We start from the raw sequence: 27,932 nt of genomic DNA, 5'->3' as shown, positions 1-27,932 counted from the left end.
TGAGAGCGCATGCCAAATACTTGTGTTTGGTCTGCATGGATTTGACAAGAGTCAGCGACGGTGATGTTTTGACAGTCGGCATGGTAATTAAGGAGTCGAATTCTTTCGTATTCATTTTCTCAAATCATCTTAAACAGTAAACTGCGGATGTGTGCATTGAAATTTTAACAAGTCTCATTATGAATGGATATTCTAATCGTATTATTAGCGAGCGTTGGAATCGAGATGTATCTATACACTTTTTCAGTTTTGTAGAAAACTGATTCAGAAGATGGATGGTAAAAGATAGTGTGTCTCATATCAGAAGTATATTATATTATTTATTTGGGCGTTTACACAGACACACTGAGTAATCACATTTCAACACATAGATCTATACTGATGGTATGTATCCTTTGCTTTGATGTATCATAGTTTATCTGTCATTTCATGAAAACAACAAACTTGTGGGAAAGTAGTCATTATTATGGTGGAATCCAAATACATCCAGGCTGTGTCAGGTTACGTAACACACAATAGAGGCAACACTAAACCAAAATACAGTATCTATATTGGAATATGGGTGAATTTGGTCAAGTTCCAGAAATTCTTCTATTCTTAGTTGTGACTCATCTTAACATGGCATTCCACAGAATGTCATATGTGATGCAGTGTTTCGCAGAACACAAACTTCCTGCCATTACTTTCTGAAAGACGAACTGATTTCAGGTAAACTTTTTATGCCATGTAAAATGATGAAAATATATCATTATTATAAACCAGATGATTTGGAGATGGTTACAAACTTACATAGTCGTTTTAAGTAAACCCATGTATAGGTAAAACTCTTATTGCCCATTGTATTCTTTTTATCAGGCATTCCTGTACATGTTTCTTTACAGATGATTATTTACTGATCAAATGTAAAATTTCTCAGAAAAGGAATTGTGCTGAAAAATATTACAACTTACCAGCATTTAGAATACACCAATGTTGAGGGTAACATTACAAAGTTAATTCACTCAGGATAGATCATCTATAACTGGTAATTGTTTGTAGGTTATTCTCAAACTGCATGATAGGATGTTAATAATGTGTAGTCCTGTTACAATTCACTTGAGTATTCAGTGAATTAAACAATATCACTTCATGAATTCAAGTCATTATTTGTGGTCACTAGAATCAAATATTTGCAAATATCTTTTAGAAAGTGTTTTAACTTTGAACTAGTTTGTTGTTTTGTCGTGAGATATGCAAAATGGAATGTCTAAGCCACACAGTGAAGGAACTTGTGTTCTGCCAGGGCTCCTTATGGGAACACTGTCATTAGGCTATGAGGGGCATTATTTGTAATATATTGCATTTTTTTCATTATAGAAAATACCACTGAAATGTGTCAACTTTTGGAATTATATGACATGTTTATTCTTTTCATTTCTTGATCCCATTTCTGGTGTCCCCTGCCGTGATATTGCTGGAATATTGCTAAAAGCGGCGTAAAACTAAACTCAGTCAGTCATTTCTTGATACTAAACATACAGTATTCATGAATAATGTTGTAATCATTACTATTCCCTTTGTTAAATATATCAAATTCACCTCATAGTGTATTCATTGCAGCCCTAGTAATGTAGACACTCAGGATAGGACGTTCCCGTATGGGATGCCAATATCCACAGTTATCTCCCCTCTGATGGTTGATCACATGATATATTGTGTAACAGACAAAAATATGCATGGTTTCTCTTAAGTCGCTAATGTTTGCATGTCTGCCTGACTATCCATGTACAGGGCTCCAGATAACTTTTGGGGGTGTGAGTGTACTTATACATCATATTGCAAGTGGAGGTGTACTAAGAATTTTGAAGGAGTACTGACATGTTTTTGTGTGAGCGAGTTGATGTGGTTTGTGTGGACGATTCATCGATCACTATTTCCAAACATGTATTTGTTTTTGAGGATGCGAGAGAAATAACTGAGCGACTGTGTGATGCGCGAAATGTCAGGTCCGACTGGATATAAATATGAACAGTTAGTTTTTAGACAATCGAAAAATAGTGACGCATATCGTTGCATGGCAACGCAAGTGATTCCTACTGTCGGGGTTTCCTTATGTGTCAAATCGTGTTTCGCAAAAGAAACTTAACAAGTATTTATCCAAAATAGATTTCCATTTGCACGATACGCACGGAAATTAAATGTTAGACGTACGAAGGTATTTATGTGCGTACACGATACGCTTGAAATCTTATATTGTGTCGTACTTAATTGATTTTGAGGCGTACATTACGCCTGTACGCTCCTTATCTGTAGCCCTGATGTATCATTTTTGACTTTTATATGTTCAATTAAAGATCAACCTTCTATCGTCTTTGCTGTGGGCATGACCATATCATTTTTAACTTATAGCTTATTAACTTTTGCCAGGACTTTCATAACAGTTTTTCAATCTGATATTTTGTACATTCAGCAGATGAGTGTGGTACAACTTGTCAGTTAATTTGTTCTCATCCCAGCCCCACTGGAAAACTAAGCTGTAATAATGTTGATGACATTAACAATATTTATAACTAAGTAAATCAACAACATTTTCAAATAATTATGTTTATTTGTCTTTTCAGAACTGATGAAAATGCTGCTGATTTTCATGTGTTGAGGATCATTTGGAAGACAGATACATCAAAAAGACAAAATGGTACTAATGTGATATTTGTATACTTGGCACCAAAGTAGATTGCATTTCACAGGATCATATATCTTGCAGTGATGTTGACATTGTGATTGACTATCATTTTGTAGGGGTGGGTATTGCAGAGAATTTTCATATTGCGATATATTGCAAGGATAATTTTTTTAACAAAAACTACTTATAATCGAGTTAATGCTTGATTATAAAGCAAAAACACAACAAAATCACTATGATTGATTAACCTTTTATAAAAACTCTTAATCATGACAAAATAAAAATTTAAGTAACATTTGGCACTAATGAAACAGGGAAAAGAACAATTAAAAAAACGGAAATATTCGAAGATTTCCGAGCGTTACGAAGTTTTCCGAATGCATGTCAAAATACCGGTTTTCGATCAGCGTATCGCAATACGTATCGTTTTCATGTCTGAACCGGTAAACCGGTTATATTGCACAGCCCTATCATTTTGTCACCATTGTTTTCAGAGCAAGTCAAATAAAGGTGGGGAATGTGTGAAGGTGGTGGTGAGATGTCGGCCAATGAATGAAAAAGAAACGGCCAGTGGGTTTTCAAGGTCAGTATTTGTAATCATCATGTTCAACTAACCTCATAGTTAGCTGTTACATATGTAAGACTAAAAACAGTAGTCCAAGAAATGTCCAACTCTTTTTTAACTACTTTTTAACTGGCACCCATTTTCGTAACTTTTAGCAAACATGGTAATGCATTATGATGCAATACATTATTGGCCAACCATGTGTCAATTCCTGATTGTATTCTGAAGTAGTCCAGTTCTATTTGCTACCTTTTGCAATAATCCATCCTCATTTTTAGTTCTAATGCTAACTTTACATCACCAATGTTAAAAAGAAAAACTAATTGCAAGTTTGAATATTAGTGTGACAAGAATAAATATGTTTGATCCATCTTGACCATTTAGCAAACAAAGAACATTGTTTAGAAAGTTGCCCTATTCATTTATTTGTGCATGCTGAGATTGATAATATTAATTCAGGAATTGTCAGGTTCATTTACAATTCCTAGTGGACATTAAATGTGTTCATATGTTCATTCCCAAGACAATTACCACTCAGTCTGCTGGTGCAAAGTATATTTATCATTGGCTTCATAGTATAAACATCATCGCGAAGTATTCTTGTAAAACTTATTTCCATTCATCTTGTTCAGGCAACAGAATAAATTAAGTGTGTCATGATCATGATAAAGATTAAGTCATGCTCTAATACAAGGAATTGTGAGCCCTGATGCCTGGCTTTGCTCCATTTCATTCTATGAGGAATGAGAAAACACGTTTCACTTAACACTTGTGCCAGCTCAGTTTAAAACTTACATGTGGGGCGGTGGGGTTGCCTAGTGGTTAAAGCATTCGCTCGTCACGCCGAAGACCCGGGTTCGATTCCCCACGCGGGTACAATGTGTTAAGCCCATTTCTGGTGTCCCCAGCCGTGATATTGCTGGAATATTGCTAAAAGCGGCGTAAAACTAAACTCACTCACTAAAACTTACATGTTATGATTTATGGCAATTGAAGTGGACCAGCATATTTGTCCAAACTATTTTTACACCCTAGTTGATCTGGAGCAGATAAATGAGATATGGTGTTACTTTGTGTTTTCAGAGTGGTAAAAATGGATGTGAACAGAGGCGTGATAGACATCAACAATTCCAAAGGCCCGTCGACAGAGCAACCTAAAACCTTTACATTTGATTCCGTGTATGACTGGAAGTAAGTCTAAGTTCACTGGAACATTGTCCAAAAGGACAGTTAATTGGGTACAAATGCAATATATATTTCCACCTTCCTCCAAATTTTGGACTATTCTTTCCTTCACAGAGGAACACTCAGGTTACTATTAAGCTAATGAATCATGTATTATTGTGTTGTATCATTTTTCTAGGGCTGGCTAAAAAGGTTGATAATCAGATAAATTGTGGATGGGAAATTATTAATCATTGAAAATATGAATATTGTGTCATGCATAAACTATTGTGATGACATAAAGTTTTAATTTACTCTGACAATACACAAAGTTCGGTCCTTATTTATTTCGTGCTTCCAAATTATGTTCATGACGGTGTTTTATTAGTAATGCAAACCCAAATATGTCATCACTGACCATGGATGTGAAGTACATTTATTTATTTCAGACATGTTTGGCATTTGTGCTCAGTCACATCCCTGATATCTGATCGATATTCAGTTAATGATTGTGTATCTCTATGATCTCTGCTTCCGTGGTGTAGTGGTTAGAGCGTCCGCACAGAGAGCGGAAGGTCGCGGGTTCGATCCCCGACCGCGTCATAACAAAAGACGTTAAAATATGGTACTTGTTGGTCCCTGCCTGGCGATCGGCATTAATGGGTACAACAAGGACTGGTCGGCTCAGAGTCAGAATAATGTGGTTGAGTGGGGTATTCATGCTTCACTGCTGCATGGTATCTCAGTGGGCTAGCACTATAAAACCAGCTTCAGTCTGGGGTAGTACAAGCAGCCGCACATACACATACACACGAGTGCACGTCGTCATATGAGCGAAATATTCTCAAGCACGACGTAAAACCCAATTTCACCTAACCTCTGTCCATAGCCAGCCCTACATTTTTCTATTATTTGAAGCTTTTGACACATGCAGATTCTGGGCAGAAATGGTTTCCTACACCCTACGCTGGTCATAAGTGGCAGGCAAATGGTTTAGGTTGACAGACACTGACTTGATTGATAATTTACGATATGGATCGCTGCTCACAAAATTTGAACACCGGATTAGTTGTTTCAGACTCATATATTCACAGATGACCGTCACATAGCTGGAATATTTCTGGCAGTGGCATATAACAGCAAGAAAATGTGGTTTTTATTTTGTTTCCTAAAATTATTCCCAATTTTTGGTTAAATCATTTCTGACATTAATAGCCACATCCTCTCTCTCCCTGTACTTGTATAGGGGGTGATCAGTTAAGGTGCTACTATTGGCTGTATAGAGCTGCATCACTTAGAAGTGACAGTTTTACATCCATTTTTGGGCTTGTCCTGCATTACTCAGCCAACCTCCTACAGTCTGATTCAAATGCATTCAGGAATAATATGAAATAACTTGGTAAAATCTGAATATTTTTAATCTTGCATTGCTTTGTTTGAGGACTCGCCCATCTCAGGCTTTCCTCCCCATCAAGCAGTAGTTTGAAGATGCGTAATGTCATCCTTCCAGTCACATAAGGCTGTGAGGAGGTCTGCCCTAGAACCAGTTTAGGGAAGGGGGATGGTTGGGTAGCCCATTGGTTAAAATGTTGGCATCTTACACCGAAGCCCTGGGTTTGATTCCCCACATGGGTGCCATGTTTGAAGTCCATTTCACCTGTCCCACACCACGATATTGCTGGAATCTTGCTAAAAGCAGCGTAAAACTATTCTCATTTATCATAATCAGCTGGAGCAACTTCTTTTTCATCTGGACTTCTTACAGCTTTGTTCTTTCTGTCAAAATATGTGCAGTAAATCTACTAAGGAGTAATGCAGGATAAGCATGGCGGCTTGAAACACACAAAAATGGCATCAATGTATTTGGTCTTTGGGCAATATACAATAATTCAGACCCCTTCATTGACAATATATACCTTGATGCTATTTTTTTTTGCATTTCAAGCCCCCTGTGAGAATATGTATACAAGTATAAAACATGGTTTGAATCCTGGTTTTCTCTGGTTGTTTCTTGGATGTTAGCGCTATATAGTATCAGGGACCATATACAACGATATATGATCTCTGATAGTATATAGCGCTGACATGAGTGTTACCGATATGTGATCTCTGATAGTATATAGCGCTGACATGAGTGTTACCGATATATGGTTTCCGGTAGTATCAGCACCTACGTGTTTCTTACCACAATATGCTGACACTATAGTATGAATACTGTTCAATAGATCATGGGTGCAATGGGGTAGCCTAATGATTAAAGTATGGGCTTGTAAAGCTGAAGACCCGGGTTCGATTCCCCTAGTGGGTTCAATGTGTGAAGCCTGAATATTGCTAAAAGTGGCGTAAAACCATTCTCACTCACTCACACAAAGCATCATGAAGCTCAAACTGACTCCCTCAGCTTTGTGTTGATTACAGTTCCAAGCAGAGAGATCTGTATGATGAGACGTTCCATGACCTGGTGGAGTCGGTCCTGCAGGGGGTTCAATGGTACAATCTTTGCCTATGGACAAACTGGAACAGGGAAAACATTCACAATGCAAGGTAGGGCAAACAACTTTCCAACATCTCTTTAAGTGGCATTTTTAGAAGTTGGAGAGTCAGATAAGGACAAATTTTATGGATAAACAACTTCTTTATCAAGAGATGTGATGTTTGCTTGACAACCATACAAGAATCCGTATCAAAATACTTGCTTGACAACAATACAAGAATCTGTATCGAAACATACATCTCCTGAATAAAGAAGTTGTTCGTCCATAAAGTTTGTCCATATCGGACTTTCTAACAAGCCATGATCCAGCCAATTCCATGCCCTGTCAAATGTCACAAAGGGCACAGGGCATGTAAGGTCAACTGATTTGCATTTTCAAAGATGAATCCCTTCAATGTAGCCCAGTTGTCACAGTTGCTGGGCTGTTGCATCCCCTGGGCACACCAGAAACCAATGATTGCGAGTTTGAATACAAGTTCATACCGATTATGTTTCAAGGCTTGTCAGCACCATAACAGTGCTCGTGGGTTTCACCAAAGTTGTACGTGTCAGAAACCATGGCAACGTGATATCATGACTTCCCTCCCACATTAAGCTGATGCATCGTGATATTCCTTGAATACTGTTCAGAGTGGTGTTAAACCTAGCTCACTCACTCACATTATCCCCAAGATATGTTGGTTTCCCTTTAATGGGACTTGTCTTGGGATAATTGAACTGTTATTATTTGTTCTAATAATGGTTTTTCATCGAGTCTGTCCTTAAGGCTGTTTGTTTTAATCAGGTGTCAAGAACGATCCAGAGTTACGAGGTGTGATCCCCAACTCTTTTGAACACATATTCCAGCATATTTCCCGCTCACAGAATCAACAGTACCTCGTCCGAGCTTCATATTTAGAAATATATCAGGTAAATGTCAGTTTAAGATGCCAATAGGATATCACTGGAAAATTACTGGGACTTCCAAAGCAGCGTTTCTTTTCAGTTTGTCTTTCTGAATACGTAGTATCAATATACCATAACAAAGTCACAATGTCTCAGTTTGAAAACAAACAAACATTCTTTTCCATGAGAGATCCACCTTGGGGTACATATAAGCATTAAAATGTCCATTTTTAATCCCTACGACAGTTATAACTATATTTTGAATAAAATATTTACAAAACAAAAAACAACGTTTTTGTCTTGTACGACCATCCCTACGGACCCAAGAATGGACCCGTCTGCCAAGAACAGGTAACTCTAGGCGCTAACCTCGTACCTCACTTTCCATGCTGTCGTTCGTCGGTATCGACGTGTCCTTCAGCTTACAAGTTGATTCTCCCTTTCGACTGACAAGATGAGTTCTTCAGAAACAGCTGCTGTATGTAAAGCTACTCTTATTCGCATGGGCGATAATTGATAAATGTTTTTGAAAGTTTTCATTCATCATTTGTTGTAACTTTAGTCATAGTCCCTGTCGGCTTGCCATGTGCTTGTCAAGATGGCGGACAGGAGGCGCATACACGCTTGCTTTTGCAGGTTAGCCTGTAGCTTTCTTGTGTAGGTTTGTGTGATGTCTTACTGAATTTGTAGATATTTATCTCTTTTCAGGTGGATTATTTATATTACGTGATTTACTCTAAATAGTTGTATTCACGTCATATATGTTGCTTTATGGGCTCCATGTTATGGAGTTGGGCTAGCATGCACTTGTTCTTATTTAAGTACAGTCTATATGCTAGTATGGTTAATATTTATATTTATTAATCGCCCATTGTGGTTACAATTTATACGTTCTCTGTCAGACTTGCCGTTTGTTGCAGTTTAAAACCTGCGCTACGTGCAAGTCATCTATCCCCGTAAAGGATGGTCATGCATCGTGTCTAAGATGTCTAGTGGAGGCGTCGCACGATTCGTCGGGGTGTGTTCCCTGCCAGGCGTTTTCACCCAAGACCCAAAAGTCGAGACATGCCGACTATTTGTTTTTCTCCAATCTCATGCGGGCGGGGGGTGAAATCTGGGGTCAGGACCCCCCTTCCAAGAGATCACATAAGAAAAAATCTTCCAACGGCTCGCAATGTGTAAATCTCGATGGTCCAGGTGTCTCTGCTGGGGACGGCGGCCCGGTGAGTGCACCTATCCCTGAGCAACCTACCCCGAGTCTCGGCTCGGGGGATGGTCTGTCTGCTGTTCCTAGTGCCGACCCGGGCGCAGGCTTCGTCTACCGCCGATGGGCGCCTGAGCATACCTGGGCAACCAGGTCCCTCAGCACCCAGAGGCTTGGCTGGGCACACTGGGCGGCCTGCTTCCTACCTTATGATCTCTTCCTTGAGCCCTTCGTGTTCTATGTCAACGGTGCCCACGGAGCCGTCTCTCTTTACAGAGAGTTGAGGCAGGTGCGCAAACGCATTGCACAAGCGCTGCCTCAGGTTACTGGTCCTGTGCTTGGGCCTGACCCCTCGGAATTTCGCCTTCCGGGGGATGCTTTTGCGCCTTCCGGACCTACGCGAGTGGCTGAGGCTTAACTCCGTATTCTCCCATCACTGGTTGCCGAAGTGATTAATCCTCTCCTCTCGGGTACTCGCTCTCGTTTCGATCTACCAGAGCTTAGCAGGCGGTACCCGTTGAGAGAGGAGGCACTGTTTGAGCCGCCGGTGGTAGATGAGTGCATCTTTACGTCTGTCACACTTGGTGGTTCCTCTTCCTCCCTGGCCTCGGCCAGGCAGGGCCGGCGACTGCTGCCATTCCCTGCCAACGCCCCAGCTCTGAATACCTAGCTCAATACTCAGCATACCTATTTGCATTGCAGGGGGAACTGGTAGATCAGGGAGCATGTGGGGATGATGTCAGCCCCGGCTCCCCGTTAAATCTCCCTCGGACGCCCTTGTTGCCTCCCACACACGCAAGCGGAGACTTGCCGACTGTGGGAGTGCACTGCCTCATGCCACACATCCCTGTAGGCGGCCGGCTTACACTCTTCCTCCAGGAATGGGTGAAAGCCACTTCAATCCCTGGGTCCTGTCACCACTCAGGGATGGCCATATGCCACAGTGGAAGCGAGGTCCGCCACCATTCATCGGGGTGCAGCACACTCCTGTTCCCATCTCCCAGGAAAAAGCTGGACAAGGCAGCCATCAAGATGGTTCCGGAAGGTCACGAAAACGAGGGATTTTACTCCACGTATTTCATAGTGACCAAGAAGGACGGAGGGTTCAGACCCATACTCGATCTAAAAGGGCTGAACAAAATGATAGAAGTGCCGTCTTTCAGGATGGAGACACTGCGCTCAGTGATCTCCTCCGTCGAGACAGGGGATTGGCTCACGTCAATCGATCTCAAAGACGCTTACCTACATGTACCAAATGCACCCAGACTTCAAGAAGTACCTTCGGTTCTCCTTCGACGGGAAGTGCTACCAGTTTCGTGTGCTCCCCTTCAGCATCTCCACGGCGCCAAGGGTGTTCACCAAACTCATGTTAATCCCAGCTCAGTTAGCCAGGTCAGAGGGCAGGTTTTGTCACCCGTACCTCGACGACTGGCTGCTCCGGACGTTAGGCCAGCAGTTGAGCAGGAATACCACACATCACGTGTTGGATATTCTCACACGGCTGGGATGGATCATCAATCTCAAGAAATCAGAACTCAATCCGACATAGGATCTGGTTTTCCTGGGAGTGAGATTCAATACAGAGATGGGGATTGTTTCCCCATCTCAGGACCGCATTGCCAAAGTTCAGAGAACTGTTTTCAGTTTCTTCGGACTCCCACGGTTTCAGCTCGGGCATGGCTCCAGTTGCTAGGCAACATGGCGGGGACCGTGGATGTGGTGTGGCGTGCGCGTCTGAGGATGAGACCTATACAGCAGGCACTGGCTCAGCTGTGGTCCTATTCGGAGAGCTACGAGAAGGTTGTCGTGAGGCCCGACTGGTTAACCCCTCACTTGCGGTAGTGGACAGACGCCGGGAACTTATCCAGTGCCCATGCTCTCAATTCAGACAGATGCCTCCCTCTCAGGTTAGGGGAGTGTTCTGGGCGACAGGTCAGTCTCGGGCCTTTGGGCGGAGCACGAGATCAGTATGCATATCAATGTGCAAGAATTGAGAGCAGTCTGACGGGTGTTCGAGAGCTTTGTGGATCAGGTTTGTGGCCAAGTGGTTCATCTAGAGATGGACAACCAGACGGCCATGACGTATATCCTGAAGCAAGGCAGCATGGTATCAGCGTCCCTGCTGCAGGAGGCGTGGCAGTTTCTGCTATGGTGCGACCAGTACAACATACGGGTGATGCCAGTCTATCCCCCGGGGGTAGACAACGTTCAGGCGGACGCGCTCTCCCGTTGTATACTAGCTCCACACGAGTGGCTGCTAGACCGGGGGATATTCGGGATTATCTCCCAGTTGTACTGGTCGTTCCAAGTGGATCTGTTTGCCTCTGGGGCGACGAACCAGATACCAGTGTTTTGCTCTTGGATACCGGATCCGAGAGCGATAGCCAACGATGCCTTCCAACTCAACTGGACGGACAGGGTACTGTGGGCGTTCCCACCGATACCACTGATATCCAAGGTCCTATCGCAGTGGGCCACCCAACCAGCTCAACTGTTAGTGCTCCTTGCACCTCTTTGGTCAGCTCAAAACTGGTTTCCGGTAATTCTCAGGTTTCTGGCTCAGCCTCCTGTACAATTACCCTTTTGACCGGACTTTCTATCCCAGAACGGAAGCGCCACACCCGAATCCCAGGATTCAGTGGGTGGCATGGCCACTGTCTGGAATCGCCTCCAGGTGAGCGGAATTCTTGCATCAGTTGCAAACACAATTCTGGATTCGCGGAGGATTCGACAAGCGTTCAATATGAGGATAGATGGGCCTGCTATACGCGCTGGTGTGTCGGCAGGGGGATTCTTGATCCCTTTTCTGCAGATCTAGTCACGGTGCTTGAGTTCCTCCAGTCTCGGTTGGAAGCGGGGCTAGCCGCTTCAACTGTTCGAAGTTACGGCTATTTCAGCATTTCATATACCTGTCGACAGTGCACTCTTGGGGCAGCACCCTCTTGTACAGCGTTTTTTAGCAGGTGTGGACAGAATCCGTCCGGCTGTCCGGCGGGTCAGTCCCCCATGGGACTTGTCAATCGTTCTTGATTGGCTGTCCGGTCCTCTCTTTTTACGATCTGTCGGCTCTATCCCTCCAGCTGTTGACGTGGAAGGCAGCTTTTCTTGTGGCGGTAACCTCCGGCAGGCAAGTAGGCGACATTCATGCAATGTCGGCTGACCCTCAGCTAACTGTTTTTCATAATGACAGAGTTAGCGTTAGCTTGCCGGATACTTACCATCCTAAGAGAGACAGCGCCTTTCATGTCACGGCACCTATTGAGCTTCCTGCTTTCACTCAGCCTTCCCCACCGGGTACCTCTCTTCGGCGTGCTCACGTCTTAGAGTGAGTGAGTGAGTGAGTTTAGTTTTACGCCGCACTCAGCAATATTCCAGCTATATGGCGGCGGTCTGTAAATAATCGAGTCTGGACCAGAAAATCCAGTGATCAACAGCATCAGCATCGATCTGCGCAATTGGGAACCGATGACATGTGTCAACCAAGTCAGCGAGCCTGACCACCCGATCCCGTTAGTCGCCTCTTACGACAAGCATAGTTGCCTTTTGTGGCAAGTGTGGGTTGCTGAAGACCAATTCTACCCTGGATCTTCAAGGGCCTCACGTCTTAGATGTGCATAAGACCCTCAAGGCTTGTATCAAGCGGACATTGGCTTCCGGAGAGATAACCAATTGTTTTGCTGTTATGGTGGACCATATCTAGGTGGCTTGTCTCTGCCATTTGTACGAGCTATACACAGAAAGGGTTAACACCACCTTCTGGGTTAAAAGCTCATTCGGTTAGAGCAGTAGCCACATCTAAGGCTTATGCTGCGGCTTTGCCTATTGAGGAGGTCTGCTCCGCGGCTATCTGGAGCCGGCCGAGTACTTTCATGCGGGCATTATCAACTTGACAGATTGAGCTTTAGATTTACGACTTTATCTGTTTTTTACTGGTGGCGGGTTTGCGGTCAACTTTCCTTCCCTTTTTACCCTTACTTGGTGTTGGTTTTTTTATGGAGATGGTTTGTTCTCCCCGTATATCTATTTTGCACATATATTCCTTAGAAATCTAGGCTTGGCTGTGGTTTCATGGGATTTAATGTCTCTCCCTCCCTAGGTATATATGAAACTCGGGATGGGGGTGGGACACGATTGTTTACTACATGCGTAGTTCACTGTCTCATTTGCATATGAGCAGAATATATTACCCCTGACCCTGGACCACGCACACGCCTGATTGGCTTAAGAGGTCACGTGGCCAGGTAAGTGAGCTGTTCCTTTTTCTTTTTATAGTTGGAAAATTCCACTTGTCGGGGGCTTAGTTTATCAGACAGAATACCACTCCCAGGACTCTTGTCTTTGGGAGTTTGTCTTATGCTTATATGTACCCCAAGGAGGATCTCTCATGAAAAAAGAATCGAACAAACCTGTAGAGGTTGCTGATTCTTTGATGAGAGTCCTCCTTGGGGTATGGCCACCCACCTCCCCACATTCTGTCTGATACGTTCAGCATGGAAAGTGAGGTACGAGGTTAGCGCCTAGAGTTACCTGTTCTTGGTGGACGGGTCCATTCTGGGGTCCGTAGGGGTGGTCGAACAAGACAAAAACGTTCTTTTTTGTTTTGTAAATATTTTATTCAAATTATAGTTACAACTGTCGTAGGGATTAAAATGGACATTTTAATGCTTATATGTACCCCAAGGAGGACTCTCATAAAGAAATCAGCAACCTCTACAGGTTTGTTCGAATTTTTCCCAAGTTGCCTGTGAAGTACTGACAACTCTCTGTAGACATTGTACAGTGGGCTGTGTAAACCGCTCTCTGACTGAAACTGCTTGTGTGTGCAGGAGGAAGTACGGGACTTGTTGTCCAAGGATCAGTCTAAACGCCTGGATCTCAAGGAGAGGCCTGATACTGGTGTTTATGTTAAGGTGAGTGAAAATGATCTATGTATCTAAGATAAAAAAATGTTGAGACATTCTTCCTATGCACTGAGGTAGATGGGCTAAACAGTGAACATGGAATGATGACTTTATCCATCTTATAAAAATGTATCTGATCACTCTCTTATTGAAATAAATGAAATTTTTTACTCTAAATGATACTTGTTTGCCTGAAGATGTATCACCCCCCTCCATTAACTCAGATACTACAGTAGATATAAAACTGTGAAGCAAAACCTGCCCTGAGGCCAATTATTCAGCCCAAACTCTGCAGTAAATGACACAAAATAAATACAAAAAATAAGAATAATAGAAAAGCTGATGTGAAACAACACAACAATTTTTTCACAAATTTGCTGCGAAAAGGTAATAAGTTTGGAATCTCGGGTAAATTATGGCACAGGCTTGCTTTTAAGACCAAAATTCCTGATAATAGAAACTTGTTTTGATATTGACAGTGACTCCAGGTATATCTGGGCAATGACATGATGCACCATGTGTTCCCAACATACAGAACAGTCTTTCGGGCATATTCTAGGTGAACAATGCATATTTACTGTCTATTTCAGGACCTATCTTCCTTTGTCACGAAGAGTGTTAAGGAAATTGAACATGTGATGAATGTTGGGAACCAAAATAGATCTGTTGGGTGAGACTTGATGTTCTTTGCCTTGTATCCTTTTCTGTTTTTCACTAAGTGATGTATGCTCAGGGCTACAGATAAGGGGCGTACAGGCGTAATGTACGCCTCAAAATCAATTAAGTACTACACAATATATGATTTTAAACGTATCATGTATGCACATAAATACCTTCGTATGTCTAACATTTAATTTCCGTGCGTATTGTGCAAATGGAAATCTATTTTGGATAAATACTTGTTAAGTGTCTTTTGCGAAACACGATTTGACACATGAGGAAACCCCGACAGTAGGAATCCCTTGCGTTGCCATGCAATGATATACGTCACTATTTTTCGATTGGCTAAAAACTAGTGATCGATGAATCGTCCAGACAAACCACATCAATTCGCTCACACAAGACACTTGTCAGTACTCCTTCAAAATTCTCAGTACACCTCCACTTGCAATATGATGTGTAAGTACATTTGCACCCCCAAAAGTTATCTGGAGCCCTGTATGATGAATATTGGAAACCAGACTAGATCTGTAAGATGAGATTTTTACTCTTTGTCTTAAGACAGTCACATCAGTTACTGAACTCGCATGAGGATAAATGTTGGTAATACGTCCCTTGTAATATTTGCTGATCACAAGAGAGTTCAGTGACTTGGTGGACATCTTCTGACCCTGATGACGTGGACCGTTGTCCTTAATATCATCCACTGGGATGTGTAAACAAGGCTTGATTATTTACGGGCTGACATGATCTAACTGGAGTGTTACTCAGCATGGCTCGAAGAAAAATAATTGATCATGGCTCATAATATCAAGCAACAGAATGTCTTTTTAACAGCCCACCGTCATAGTGGTAGAATATTTGCTGAGTGCTTTGGTTGTGTTATAAGGTATTCGACAGGTCAGACTACCGTGAAGATCAAGGTTAGAATTGGTCTTCAGTAACCCATGCTTGTTGTAAGAGGGGACTAACAGGATTGGGTGGTCAGAATCGCTGACTTGGTTGACACATGTCATCGTATCCCAATTGCATAGATTTACAGACTGCCGCCATATAGCTTGAATATTGCTGAGTGTGGCGTTGAACAACAAGCCAAACAGCCAATCGACAAGTCAGATCTGTTTTTAGAGTTAGAGACATATGACATACATTATACACCCTGAAAGCATGGAATCATTTTGATTGATGAATGATATTTGTGATTTCAGTGCAACCAATATGAATGAACACAGTTCCCGATCTCACGCCATCTTTATTGTCACTGTTGAATGCAGTGAGGTATGTCACAAGTGAATTAGATTGTCTGGTTATTGTAAGTCTTATCACAAGTAGGTTTTGTGTTTGACGAGTTCTTCAGTTGGATCATCTTGTATTTTGTGTTTGTGTTACATAACTGATAGATGTGCCAGTATGTAAGATATACCTAGCTTCCTGTATGGTCAACTCCCTCAACAGTAAACTTCGGGGCTCTCCCATTGATGTCTGTAGCATCTTTACATAATAAGTGTAACATCTGAATCATTATGAAGTAACTGTGCCCCTTCAAAATCAAATGCTAATTGTTAAAAGATTTGCTTTTATGAAGTTATGCGAAAATAACAAACAAATCATCACTAATCTATCTGCTGTCATTTATTGATAATTAACCTTTTGTCCAGGCTTTCATGCCGAAGACCCGGGTTCGATTCCCCACATGGATACAATGTGTGAAGCCCATTTCTGGTGTCCCCCCGCTGTGATATTGCTGGAATATTGCTAAAAGCGGCGTAAAACTAAACTCAGTCAGTCAATCATGCCAGCTGCTTACATATCACTTAAACTTCAGCTGTATCATTCGTAACTACTCGCCTCTTTCCGTGACCTACAAAAAGACTCGTACCCCTATCGTACGCCATTATTGCCAAGAATCGGGGCAAACCAATTAAATCGCACGTAGTAATACGCATTTCGAAGCATGAAGATGGAGGCCCCGTTTAACTTTGAAACTTAGCTAACTATGCAAAGCACAATTCAAACATAAACTTTGAGCTAAAGGATCAGCAACTTTCAACACTGAAACATACTTACAAAGGGAATGAATGTATAGTTGTATTGTCCAAGGGATATAGCTATAGGATATTCTTGGGAGTAGCCATGTTTGGAAAATTTGAGTTATCTTTCCTTAGTACTAGCACTAGACTATTTTCATCTCCGTGCCCGTTTGTGCTTAGACAGGACCTAGTCGTACACATCCACAAGAGGGGTACAAGACGCCGTCCGGCTTGCCGGGATGACAGGAGTAGTTACGAATGTAACTGTATGTCACATTTCTGTTCATAACTTTCTACTGGTTCTGAAATCTATGTATATGTAATATGAATAAAAGCTAAAGCACAATCTTGTGTTTAAAGTCTTAACATAAAAAATCTCCTCCATGTTTTTGTTTTCAGTTGGGAGTTGATGGCGAGAACCATATCCGTGTTGGCAAGTTGAACATGGTGGATTTAGCAGGCAGTGAACGTCAGGCCAAGACTGGAGCAACAGTAAGTACATGTGGTAGTCTTTGTGTTGTCTGTAGGGATCCTGGGTTAGAACTGGTCCTTAGCAAACTACCTTGTCATTTTACTCAATGGCATGAGTTATCAGGCTTGAAGACAAGGTTGATTGTCCTCGTATCCTTTTGGTCTTGTCAACACAGGCTGCCATCATGTAACTGGAATATAGCTGAGTGCAGTGTTGACTGACAACAGAACTCGGACCTTGTGATCACATCACTATGAAGAGTTGCTTTCTATTGTTGCCCTGATCCACAGATTGTTACATGTTGGAATCCAATTAATCCTACTTTGTCATGTAACCAATATGTGCTCTTAACTTGATGAAGATGTTGAACTGTAGCCTGATATTTTGTCAGGGAGATCGGTTAAAGGAGGCCACCAAAATCAACCTGTCCCTGTCCGCTCTGGGCAACGTCATCTCGGCTTTGGTAGATGGGAAGTGTTCTCATATCCCCTACAGAGATTCCAAGCTGACCAGATTGTTGCAGGGTAGGTGGAGATACCATGATCACCAGAAGGCTCAGTTGTCAAAAGTGTGCCACAGTTAACCATCTGATGATGCTTCTAGCTTGTCACCACCTTACACCTACTGATTAAAGTGGCAAAACTAACCTTAATCTCTTCAAGCTTTCTTCCTACATCAAACAGACTCACCATGACAACTTAAAGACTGTATCTAGCAGGATTCAGTCGGACTCAACTCATTAGGCAAAAGTGCTATTAGAAATGACTTGACCGTCTGCTATCATTTCAGATTCCCTCGGAGGCAATGCACGCACTGTAATGGTGGCCAACATTGGTCCAGCCAGCTACAACTATGATGAATCTATCACTACCCTCAGGTGTGTAATATACCATGTGAATCTAGCACTACCCTCAGGTGTGTAATATACCATGTGAATCTAGCACTACCCTCAGGTGTGTAATATAACCATGTGAATCTATCACTAATGTAATCCTGAACATCAGTTGACTAATATTAAGATAATGTACTTGAAGTGTTGTAGATAAAATCAGGAGAAAGTGTTTTGCAGCAACAAGATACTATGTCCTGGTAATCTGTTAACACCTCTCTCTTTGGGGCTGCATGAAATCGCAACATGATACTTGTTACGATATTGCTGAAATATCAATGTGATGATAAATCTTAACTCATTCACTCGCACTATGATACTCTGTTTAGAGCATTTCAAGTCACCATAAACTGGTAATGATGAAGCCCATACCCTATAGCCTGCCTTTGAGATCATGTGTAACCATGGTGACTGTTCCAACAAAATATTATAGAGACATAAAGTAGCCCTGAAAAGATGTAATTATGCATGAATTATTTTCTAGTTCAGATATTTCTGAATCGCAGATGCAGTTTGTACACATGTGTGTAGTCGCTGTTTGACTGACACGTTTTGTTTTTGACAGGTATGCCAACAGGGCAAAGAACATTAAAAACATCCCCAAGATCAACGAAGACCCGAAGGATGCACTACTGAGGGAGTTTCAGGAGGAGATTGCCAGGTAGGTACTGAGGTGGACAAAATACATGTGTTCATGCTTGTGATTGCTGTATTCAGTCAGAAACTGGTCATCAGGTATGCAGGCAGAGGAGGTAAAGGCTGGCAGAAGTTTAACTTGTAGATTATTGAAAATACCCCATGGTGCTCAGCATGACAATCAAACACTTTAAGTACTCGGGGCGGTGGGGTAGCCTAATGGTCAAAGCATCTGCTTGTCAAGCTGAAAACTCGGGTTCCATTCTCGGTTTCCACTCGGTTCCCACATGGATACATTGTGTGAAGCCAATTTCTGCGGTACCCTGCCATGAAATTCCTGAAATAATGCTAAAAGCAGTGTAAAACCATACTCACTCACTCACTCACTCACTCACTCACTCACTCACTCACTCACTCACTCACTCACTCACTCACTCACTCACTCACACTCACTCACTCACTCACTCACTCACTCACTCACTCACTCACTCACTCACTCACTCACTCACTCACTCACTCACTCACTCACTCACTCACTCACTCACTCACACTCACTCACTCACTCACTCACACTCACTCACTCACTTTAACTACTGTGACCCTGCATATACCAAAGGTGTTCCTCTACTTCAGATTGAAGAACCAGCTGGACTCAAAGGGAGGACCAAAGAAGAGAAAGAAAAGGAAAGTGAAAAGAGACAGAAATGGAGAAATAATAGAAGGGAGTGAAGATGAAGATGAGGATGGAGGTGACGAGGAGGACGATGTGGAGACATACATGAATGCACAACAAGAGAAACTGGAGTCGGAAAAGAAGGCTATCCTCAACGATCAGAGCATCATGGCAGAGGTATGTGGTGAAAATGTTGTGGTGACCAGGGGTTTTAGTAAGTCAGTATTTTATTGCTGGTCATAAGAACAAAACTAACTGGATGTTGGATTTTGCTCGTTGCTGCCATCCTGCTTGGATACTGTGGACATAATTCATACACTGGTCTGCCAAATAATGGCATGTGTAATATATTTTCTCGTACATGTATTTGCACACTCAGAACACTCACTTATTGAAACACTGCATACAAAGAAGCAGCTGAACAAGTAAGTCAGTTTGTTTTCAACTGCCGAATGAAATTGCATAAATATGGAATAAATAAAACAAAATTAAGCCTGAATATTTTCTAAGAAATTTGGAGCTTTGTACAGGGCACTTGATTACTTGTACATTGGTTCAGAGGTTGGTCAGGGGCACATATTGGATAGGGGCTATTAGTAGAATGAAAAGAATTGAGGCATTTTGTTGCTAGGACGCTGATAGATATCCCTGAGACATGAGTCATGATATTTGCTTGTAGGAGAAAGAGAGAATACTGCAAGAGATGATGGCAAAGGAGGAGATACTGAAACAAGAGAAGGACCAGACTGACGCCCTCGCTGGCAAGATCAAGGTAAGGCTGGACTTAGTTACATGGACAATGCCCAGGCTTCTACTTGAATCATTCTCAAAGTGGTTCACAAGCCAGAAGCCAACATTTTTTTATGAAGTTTTATTTTCTTGAACATTCTAAATACTGTTTTGGAAATGACAACATCAATATTCAGCTGGTATATACTGATGTTGATACAAAGGTAGGTAGCAGAATAGCAAACTCTTAAAACATTCAACATTTTCTGGAATTTAATTGAAATTCATCATGGTTCTTTTCAAAACCATCAAGTTTCAGTTTCAACTGTACATAGAAGAGATAGAAGAAATTCCACTGAAATAGTGTTTTCTTTCAATGATTTCTGTTGATTTATCAAATTAAGGTTTCAGTTTCAGTTTGTTTTGGGAGTTTTGTCTCATCATGTCAAATTACTACTAAAAACATTTATGCCCCCCAGGCTATGGAGAGCAAGTTGTTGATGGGAGGGAAGAACATTGTTGACCACACCAACGAGCAGCAGAGAGCACTGGAGCAGAGGAGACAGGAGATAGCTGACAGAAAGGTCAGTCATACTCCTTTCTCACGCGTCGGCCATAACTCGCGAAAACGAGGCTCAGTATACACAATGTTTACTTCCGGTATTTCCGCCCCGCAAATCCATCGTCTGCTAGAGAAATGTCATCTTACGGCCCGTCACTGCCACAGTGGACAAGAAGTCTGAAATCTCTACCAGCTGTCGAATCTTCCGACATTGAAAATCGAGCACCTTTAACTCAAGGCGACTGTCATATCATTTCATGTCTAACTTACCTTGAATAATGGACCTTCGTTGCGTCTGATTCTTATTATCCAGTGTTTGCGTAGGTCTTGATCATTTGGGATATTATGGAATGACAGGTTGCTTCCAGACGGATAGCGGGAGACGTTACTGCAGGTCGGCACACAGCAGTGTTGCGCCATTTCTGTTTGAATACCGAGCCTCGTTGTGAAGTTTTTAGCGGGTTACATGATAAAGGCGTATTGGTATCAGTGGGAATGAGATTAGGTTAATGACTCTCTGAACATTATTTCAGTTGTATCACAACACAGTCTGCTTAACATGGGAATAATGCCCACAGTGATGCAGTTCTTGGATGTTTACAGTTATAGGGGCATGGTCATGGTGCTAGTCAACCTAGAAACATAGATCAGGGTAATTTGGGTCTTTGAACAGTTATAGACACAACTAATGTTTAATATTTAAACAATAATTTTGGTGTAATAATTGACAAAGGCAGGAGAAACAACACACTGAATAACAGCTGACTTTGATGACTTGGTAGTTTTCTTGAAAGATGTTTATCATCTGTCAATCTGTCATCTCTCATCTGCTTGAGCCTATAGTCAGTGGGGATTCTGGGTTGTTCCTAAGCTGCTCAGGCTTAGGTGGTCAAGATTTGTTATTTGGTTGATTCCTTGTTGACATGGGACATTACTTATATCTTATAGCATCTGTGTATAGTCAGGTTTAGACTGTAATATTTTAAATCTTATAGCTAGAATATGGTTGAGTGTGGTGAAAAACAAGCAAGAATGTTGAAAGAACTGTTTGGATCTTACACAGAAAGTGGAGCGTGAGATCCAGCAGAAGTTGGAGGAGAAGGAGGAGTCGGCCGAGGAGATCAAGGGCACTTATGCCTCCCTGCAGCAAGAGGTCGATGTCAAGACAAAGAAGCTGAAGAAGGTCAGGATTCATTTGCTAGTGTCTGTGTCACACTGACTGATTGTTGAGCAATATCAATCCCCAGCACTCTGCCTATATAACACATGTGCTAGCATTGTAAACCCTCGTTACATCATAAGTCGTTAACATCAGTTCACCTCTTGTGTTCCTGCAGCTGTTCGGCAAGCTGCAGCAGACCAAGCAGGAGATCCAAGACATGCAAGAGGAACATGTCAAGGAACGCCAGGAACTGGAACAGACACAGATGGAACTCACCAGAGAACTCAAACTCAAGTAAGATTTAACAAGTTTTTTAAGTTTCCGCAGTTTCAACTTGCTTGAATTCATAAGGCCGCGAGATTTAGTGTGGACTAGGGGAATGGAATTTGATGCGATATAAATGGACTGACCGCATGGATTCATCCTGGACAAACATCAGGATTGTCTGGTCCAAATTGGATTAATTACAGGTCACAGCCAAATAGCTGGAATATTCCAAATGCAGCATTAACAAAAACACACATGCGGTTCCACGGCAAGTGAGTATGATTGAATTATGTGATTTGCCATGTTACAGACTGCTGATTATTGAGAACTTCATCCCACATGAGGAGAAGAACAAGGTCCTCAACAGAGCTTATTTTGACGAGGATGACGACTCGTGGCATCTGAAACCCATCACCAACAAGAAGTAGGTGTATGTCACTTCCTGATGGTGGTTAACCCCAGTGGGGTTTTCTGGCAGACTTGCTCCCGGTCAGAATTCCAAACTAAGCTCCCTTTGAAGTCAAATTGGGACATAGTGTTATTTTGTTCAGTATGTTAAGCAGAGTGTTAAAGCCTTTTCCTCTACATTGGTCATGTTGTTAGTAAAATAATAGTCAACTCTGCAAAGCCATAACGCCACAAAACTGCTTTCTCTTGCTGGTTTATAGTTCAGAATAAGTACTATCTGTAATTTGATTAATAAAATATATGTGTAAATTGATGTTCTGTTTATTTCTCCATGTCATCTATTGCTGTGTATTTGCATCATGAAACAGTTGCTGGTGGTGAGTTGAGTAGATTTTGTCCCAACATTGAATGTGGCAAATATATTTTCATGCAAGATTTAGCCAAGACTCGTAACTTCTTTGTATCGAAGCAGGTACTACGTTATTTCTTCAAGTTAGTATGTGTTTTAAATCTCTTGCAGTGCCCAGTCAATGGCAAAACGTCCAGTCTCAGCTCTCGGCAACAGACGACCAGTTTCAGACTTTGCCAAAGTTTCTGCAGCGATGAAAGGCAACCCACGATTCAAGGTAACACGATTGTGTGCTATAAATTAATAGATGTTTGTTTGTAACATGTCCTTGTGCTTCCATTCACCATACAAGGATTATCTACCTATGATATGTCTAACTCATCAAATCCTAACAACTTCAGAAATAAATGTAGCATTTACACTCTGCAGATTCCCACAAAATCTTTATAACATATCATTTCCACATGACTACATGATCTCACACATTTACAAAGAGGTTCTACATAAGCAGAATAGGTCAAGTCTTTTCTCCTTGAACTGTCAGGGAACACCCCTGGCCTAGTTGCCATAGGCACCATAATTGATATACCGAGTTGTGTCCCTTGAAAATATCATGGATCAGAATATTAATCCCAGACATAATCGGACCCTAGTTTTATGTTTGTCGGCATCACCAAAGTGGTCAACATTAAGGATGAGAACCAGTTCTGGATTTCCTCCTGCATTAAGTTGTCACGCCATGCCATACATGACATGCACAGTAGACCACCTAAACCGTATGCTACATGTGTTAATTTAAACACAGTGAGTCCATTTTAACTTGTCTCCTTCACACATGGCCATGTTCAATATTAAACCCCTGAATTTGCTTCAGGGAGAAAATATTCTGGAGATTGAGATGGACATGCCCAACAGGACGACCCGTGACTACGAAGGCCCGACAGTGGCCCCGCGGGTCCAGGCTGCCCTGGATGCCGCCCTGCAGGACGAGGATGACCTGGACATAGATGGAAGGTCAGTGCTAACAACACATGGGCAGGAAGATCAGACTGTTTAGAGATGTGTTAAACTGTATAGAAAATATTAGGCCACAGCAGCGGGGTGATGTTTTGTTGATTAAGGGAATGATAGAGATTGATGTTGACAAAGGTGATAATTCCACCGTTTTCTCCTCCAGTCCAAGTATCTTCAGTTCTCGTCCCAAGTCAGGCAAGAGGAGAGAAAAGACTGTTGCAAGGTGAGTTGCTGCTGAACATTTCTCATACTTTCCACGAGTTTTTCATCATGTGGAGTAATGATGTTCGTTTGTTTAATATTACTGACATTTTCTTCAATCCGATTTTGTACAATAATTAGTCCACGTTTTATCATTTATTGGAGAACTGATGTAACTATTATTATGCTAACATTTGTATAGCACCGATATCCAGCTCAGCTGCTCAAGGGCGCTTTGATTTTCCCTTGATCATTGGATGTCAAACTCGAATGGCACATCGTATTTTCAATCTCAACTCCCTGAGGATCATACAACTCGTTCACTGATTGTTTGAGCGCCATGTGGGATGACTGAAAACAAAATGCAATCTCCACTCTCACAGATTTTTGTTTTGTTTCAGACCACGCACAGCCAAGAAGCTTGGCATCAGTGACCCGAAATATCCAACTTCCAGAGGTCTGGTTCCTAAATGATGACTTCAGTGCAGATCAACCATAACTGTTCTTTCTACAATTCCAGCTGACATATTACCAATTCCGTTTGTGAGAATGCCTCTCTGTACCACTTTCAGAAGTAGCATCAGAACTCCGTATTCTAGTCTTTGAGTGAGCTGTACACTCTCTACTCTTTCTCCTCCACAAGTCAGCCATGTGATTCATCATTGTAAGACAGCATGGTCTTTATTCTAGCATTTGCAATTTAATCAGCCTAGCTTCTGAAGATATTGGTGCAAAATCATTACTTTTTATGCATTTCCCCTTCCTAGTAGATCTGTGCCAGTGATGTATTTGTAAACAGGACTATTGTCATTGACATACTTAAATTCTGGATGTAATCATGTAGTTTGATCTTGTTCTGAGATGAAACTGTTTCATGTTTCTAGTTCTTTTGAAAACCCAGTAAAATGCAGGGATGGGGCATTGAGGAACAGAACTTGAACGGGAGAGGTTGAATCCTCCCAGTGGCACCAATTATCTTATGGTTGAAAGCAGAGCAACATTTGAATAGTTCCTGACATATCACAAGAACCAATCATGGTAGTAATGGGGTGGTGGGGTAGCCTAGCGGTTAAACCGTCCAGTCGTCACGCCGAAGACCCGGGTTCGAGTCCTACATGGGTACAATTTGGGAAGCCTATTTCTGGTGTTCCCCGCTGTGATATTGCTGGAATATTGCTAAAAGTGGCGTTACTCGTGGTAGTATTTGTCTCGATCATGTATGAAGGTGATAGGAATACATGCCGTAACAAATAGTTATAGATAGTTGAATATGACTCCATTTAGACAATAATTTCTATGAATATAATCCAAATCTGTCAGTCATGTATTCATGGTGGTGAGTTAGCAGGAGAGTCTTAGACATGGTTTCAAGTTACACTCATATCAGCAGTTAGTGAAGCATCAATCAGACTACTACAAAACCAACGGGTTATTTTCATGTTTTGGGTACAGCCAAGTTTTCTGTGTTACATTTCAGTGGGTAGAAATGTTATGTTTAAAATATGTCATACTTTTGTTTGTAAATGCCCTGATATTTAATTTTATAACATAAATAGGATCAGCAATTAATGTTTTGTTCAATGACTGATGTTACATTATGGCTGAACAAACTGTTTGTGACTAATGTGATGTGACTATACGAAATGGCCAATGATGATATATCTGTCAACTTGTTTTATAAAGTACAAAAGGGAAAAGAAACTCTCATTTCACAACTCCAATTCCACAAAACTGTTGACACAGCGCTAAATGAACATGGCACTAATAACATAAGCTTATAAGAAATGAAAAACATCTTTTTGTCATTTCTTTCAAGATCAGTCTAATTAGTGAATTGATTGGATGCCATAGTCTTCTTTGTAGACCTGTTGATTGGAATGTTTATTTGCTTAAAGATAACAGGTGTAACACAAGCATAATGTGACCCTACCTCAGTGGAAGTTAGTGTAAAGGTTAGTGATTCTTCAACATGTTCTCAAAATGTCCTACTTTCAGTGTTGCTGAGCTGCTTAGATATAATTGCCAGAAATATTTGTTGCATTCAACCTTGGCTAAAACATACCCGTTAATAGTTACAAAATGTATATAGGTCACAGCAACAGATTGCCCTATTGTAAATGGCCTGGGGGGTTATATTGTGAGTATCGTATATGATATGAACTCCACAATACCATGGATTGGTAATATCCAGAGTTGCCTGCACTTGTTGTCATGGCTACGTGTACATATTAGCTCAGGAGTATCTTGTCAGTGATGTAAATTTTGTGGATATTTGATGTACAATGATTATCAGTGTTAAGCACATTAAATCTGTGAAGAATGTTTCTTCATGGTAAACAGTTATAAATTTGCACCATTCACAAGCATTATAATCAATGCCTCAGTGCAAATATGTGTTTCATATTCTAGCTCTCTTTCCACACACTGTTTAAAGGTCTTCACTAGAATTTTTCAGTGAAACGGTAGTAACAGTTGTGTGTGTTCAAATCAAATCCTTCACAAAATTAGCTAGTTACGTCGCTCAACCTAATTAATTTCTCATTAGTCATTCCATTTGTATGCAAAATATTTATTTTTCAAGCTTTTTTACCATCACTCAAGAGATTTCCTTATTTTAGTATATTTATTTGTCCTACACAAGGCACATGTTATCAACGCTGTGCATATGTATGTAATTCTGTGGAAGGGGGAGAAATGGAAGGTTAAACCATTTCAGTAATATATGTGAAATAATTACCTATTTATAAAATATTATTAATTGTGTTGATACATTCAGGATAGCTGTCATGCTGAATAACAGTATGTTATAGACAACTTTACTGACACGTGGAATAATATTCTGTTATTGACATTTCGATTGACACATGTATGAATAACGTTCGGTTATCGAAAACGTGATTGACACATGTACAAATAACATTCTGCATGTACATTTCACAGTGCTATGAGTTTTTTGTTGACTAGGTGTTATGTGATCAGTGAGTTATCATTGATGTTTTACTTGCACTATTCACATTGTCAGTAAACAATATTATTTTCTTTATCAGGATTTCTTTAATATTCTAAAACACAAAAGCATACACATTGTGTTTCTTAAACCACTAGACAGAAGCCCACTTTTCTTGTGGTTAATGTATAGTTCAGACATCCCAAGATGTTTGTTTGCATTGCATATTCTTTGCGCTGTCATAATATCGTCTTTACCTTGATGGTTGGTGTTGACAATGACTAAGTATTATTTGCATTCTTGAGACATACATAGTAGACTTGGATGTATTGCTGCTATTATGTATTTGATAGTGTATTGCTGTGTGTTTTGTTTGTCAATGTTATTTTATGTTTTGAGTGAATTAATTTGCGAAGAAAAGATTTATTTCACAAGTTGCAAAAATATTGAGATAATTCGGTTTTCTAGATAATTTTTCATCAGATGAATTTTGCATAATTTTCTAAATAACTTTAATTATCACCATGAACTTCTGTAAAAGTCGCTGAAAATAAAGTCTACAGGTAGAAATATTCCACATCCAAAGAAACCCATTTATTATTTGAGATTTTTATTGCACTATAAATTATTTCTTGTAGAGACGAAATAGATCTTACCTTTGCTCTTATAAATTTTGTTTAGATGCTTTTGCATTTCTCTTACTGTTTCATCTCGGTTTGATTATTCCGTCCATATGTTTACTGCATTATTATATGTTTACACTTTTCATGTGTTACCAAGGTTACTATTTATATATTATTTATGAATAAATTTGTAACAAAATAGTTTAACGTCCACATGTGAACATTTTAGGAATGCCTTTTATGTGAGCTTCATATCTCAGTCTACTGTGAAAATAAAACAATATGAACACTGTGACGATGTTCTGATCCTTTCTGCAGGTCTTTCTTTTGTCAACCTGTATGTCAACGTGTAAACATCAAGTCTGGTTCAGAAGGTCCAGTGATTGTGATCAACTATCCATGTTATTGGGGTACAATGACATTCAATCCACTAAG

The 27,932-nt window shown here is 41.0% G+C and overlaps 1 protein-coding gene and 1 long non-coding RNA gene across 2 annotated transcripts in view; one reads left to right on the top strand and one right to left on the bottom strand.

Annotated features, from left to right (window-relative positions):
- LOC124257306 (kinesin-II 95 kDa subunit-like) lies at positions 1-27,792 on the top strand. The gene is given in 24 exon segments (XM_046691341.1): positions 1-83; positions 2,601-2,674; positions 3,157-3,245; positions 4,311-4,418; positions 6,810-6,870; positions 6,872-6,935; positions 7,670-7,794; positions 13,801-13,884; positions 14,466-14,545; positions 15,744-15,813; positions 16,965-17,057; positions 17,429-17,561; positions 17,827-17,914; positions 18,492-18,587; positions 19,196-19,412; positions 19,915-20,007; positions 20,444-20,548; positions 21,590-21,709; positions 21,864-21,982; positions 22,266-22,379; positions 22,884-22,989; positions 23,587-23,726; positions 23,890-23,949; positions 24,329-27,792. Coding segments are annotated over 23 exon segments (2,241 nt in total). The 5' UTR covers positions 1-83; positions 2,601-2,671; the 3' UTR covers positions 24,402-27,792.
- LOC124257307 overlaps positions 1,369-27,932 on the bottom strand; it is a 34,535-nt gene continuing 7,971 nt past the window's right edge. The window contains exons 2-3 of the long non-coding RNA XR_006893234.1: positions 16,580-16,587; positions 1,369-1,379 (exon numbers count right to left, since the gene is read on the bottom strand). This is a non-coding gene — a long non-coding RNA (uncharacterized LOC124257307). The remainder of the gene's footprint in view (positions 1,380-16,579; positions 16,588-27,932) is intronic.

This window comes from Haliotis rubra, unplaced genomic scaffold (assembly GCF_003918875.1).
Source record: "Haliotis rubra isolate DU_JTF1 unplaced genomic scaffold, ASM391887v1 Scf658, whole genome shotgun sequence".
In the NCBI taxonomy this organism is placed as follows: domain Eukaryota; kingdom Metazoa; phylum Mollusca; class Gastropoda; order Lepetellida; family Haliotidae; genus Haliotis; species Haliotis rubra.
This window is presented reverse-complemented; position numbering and strand designations above follow the sequence as displayed.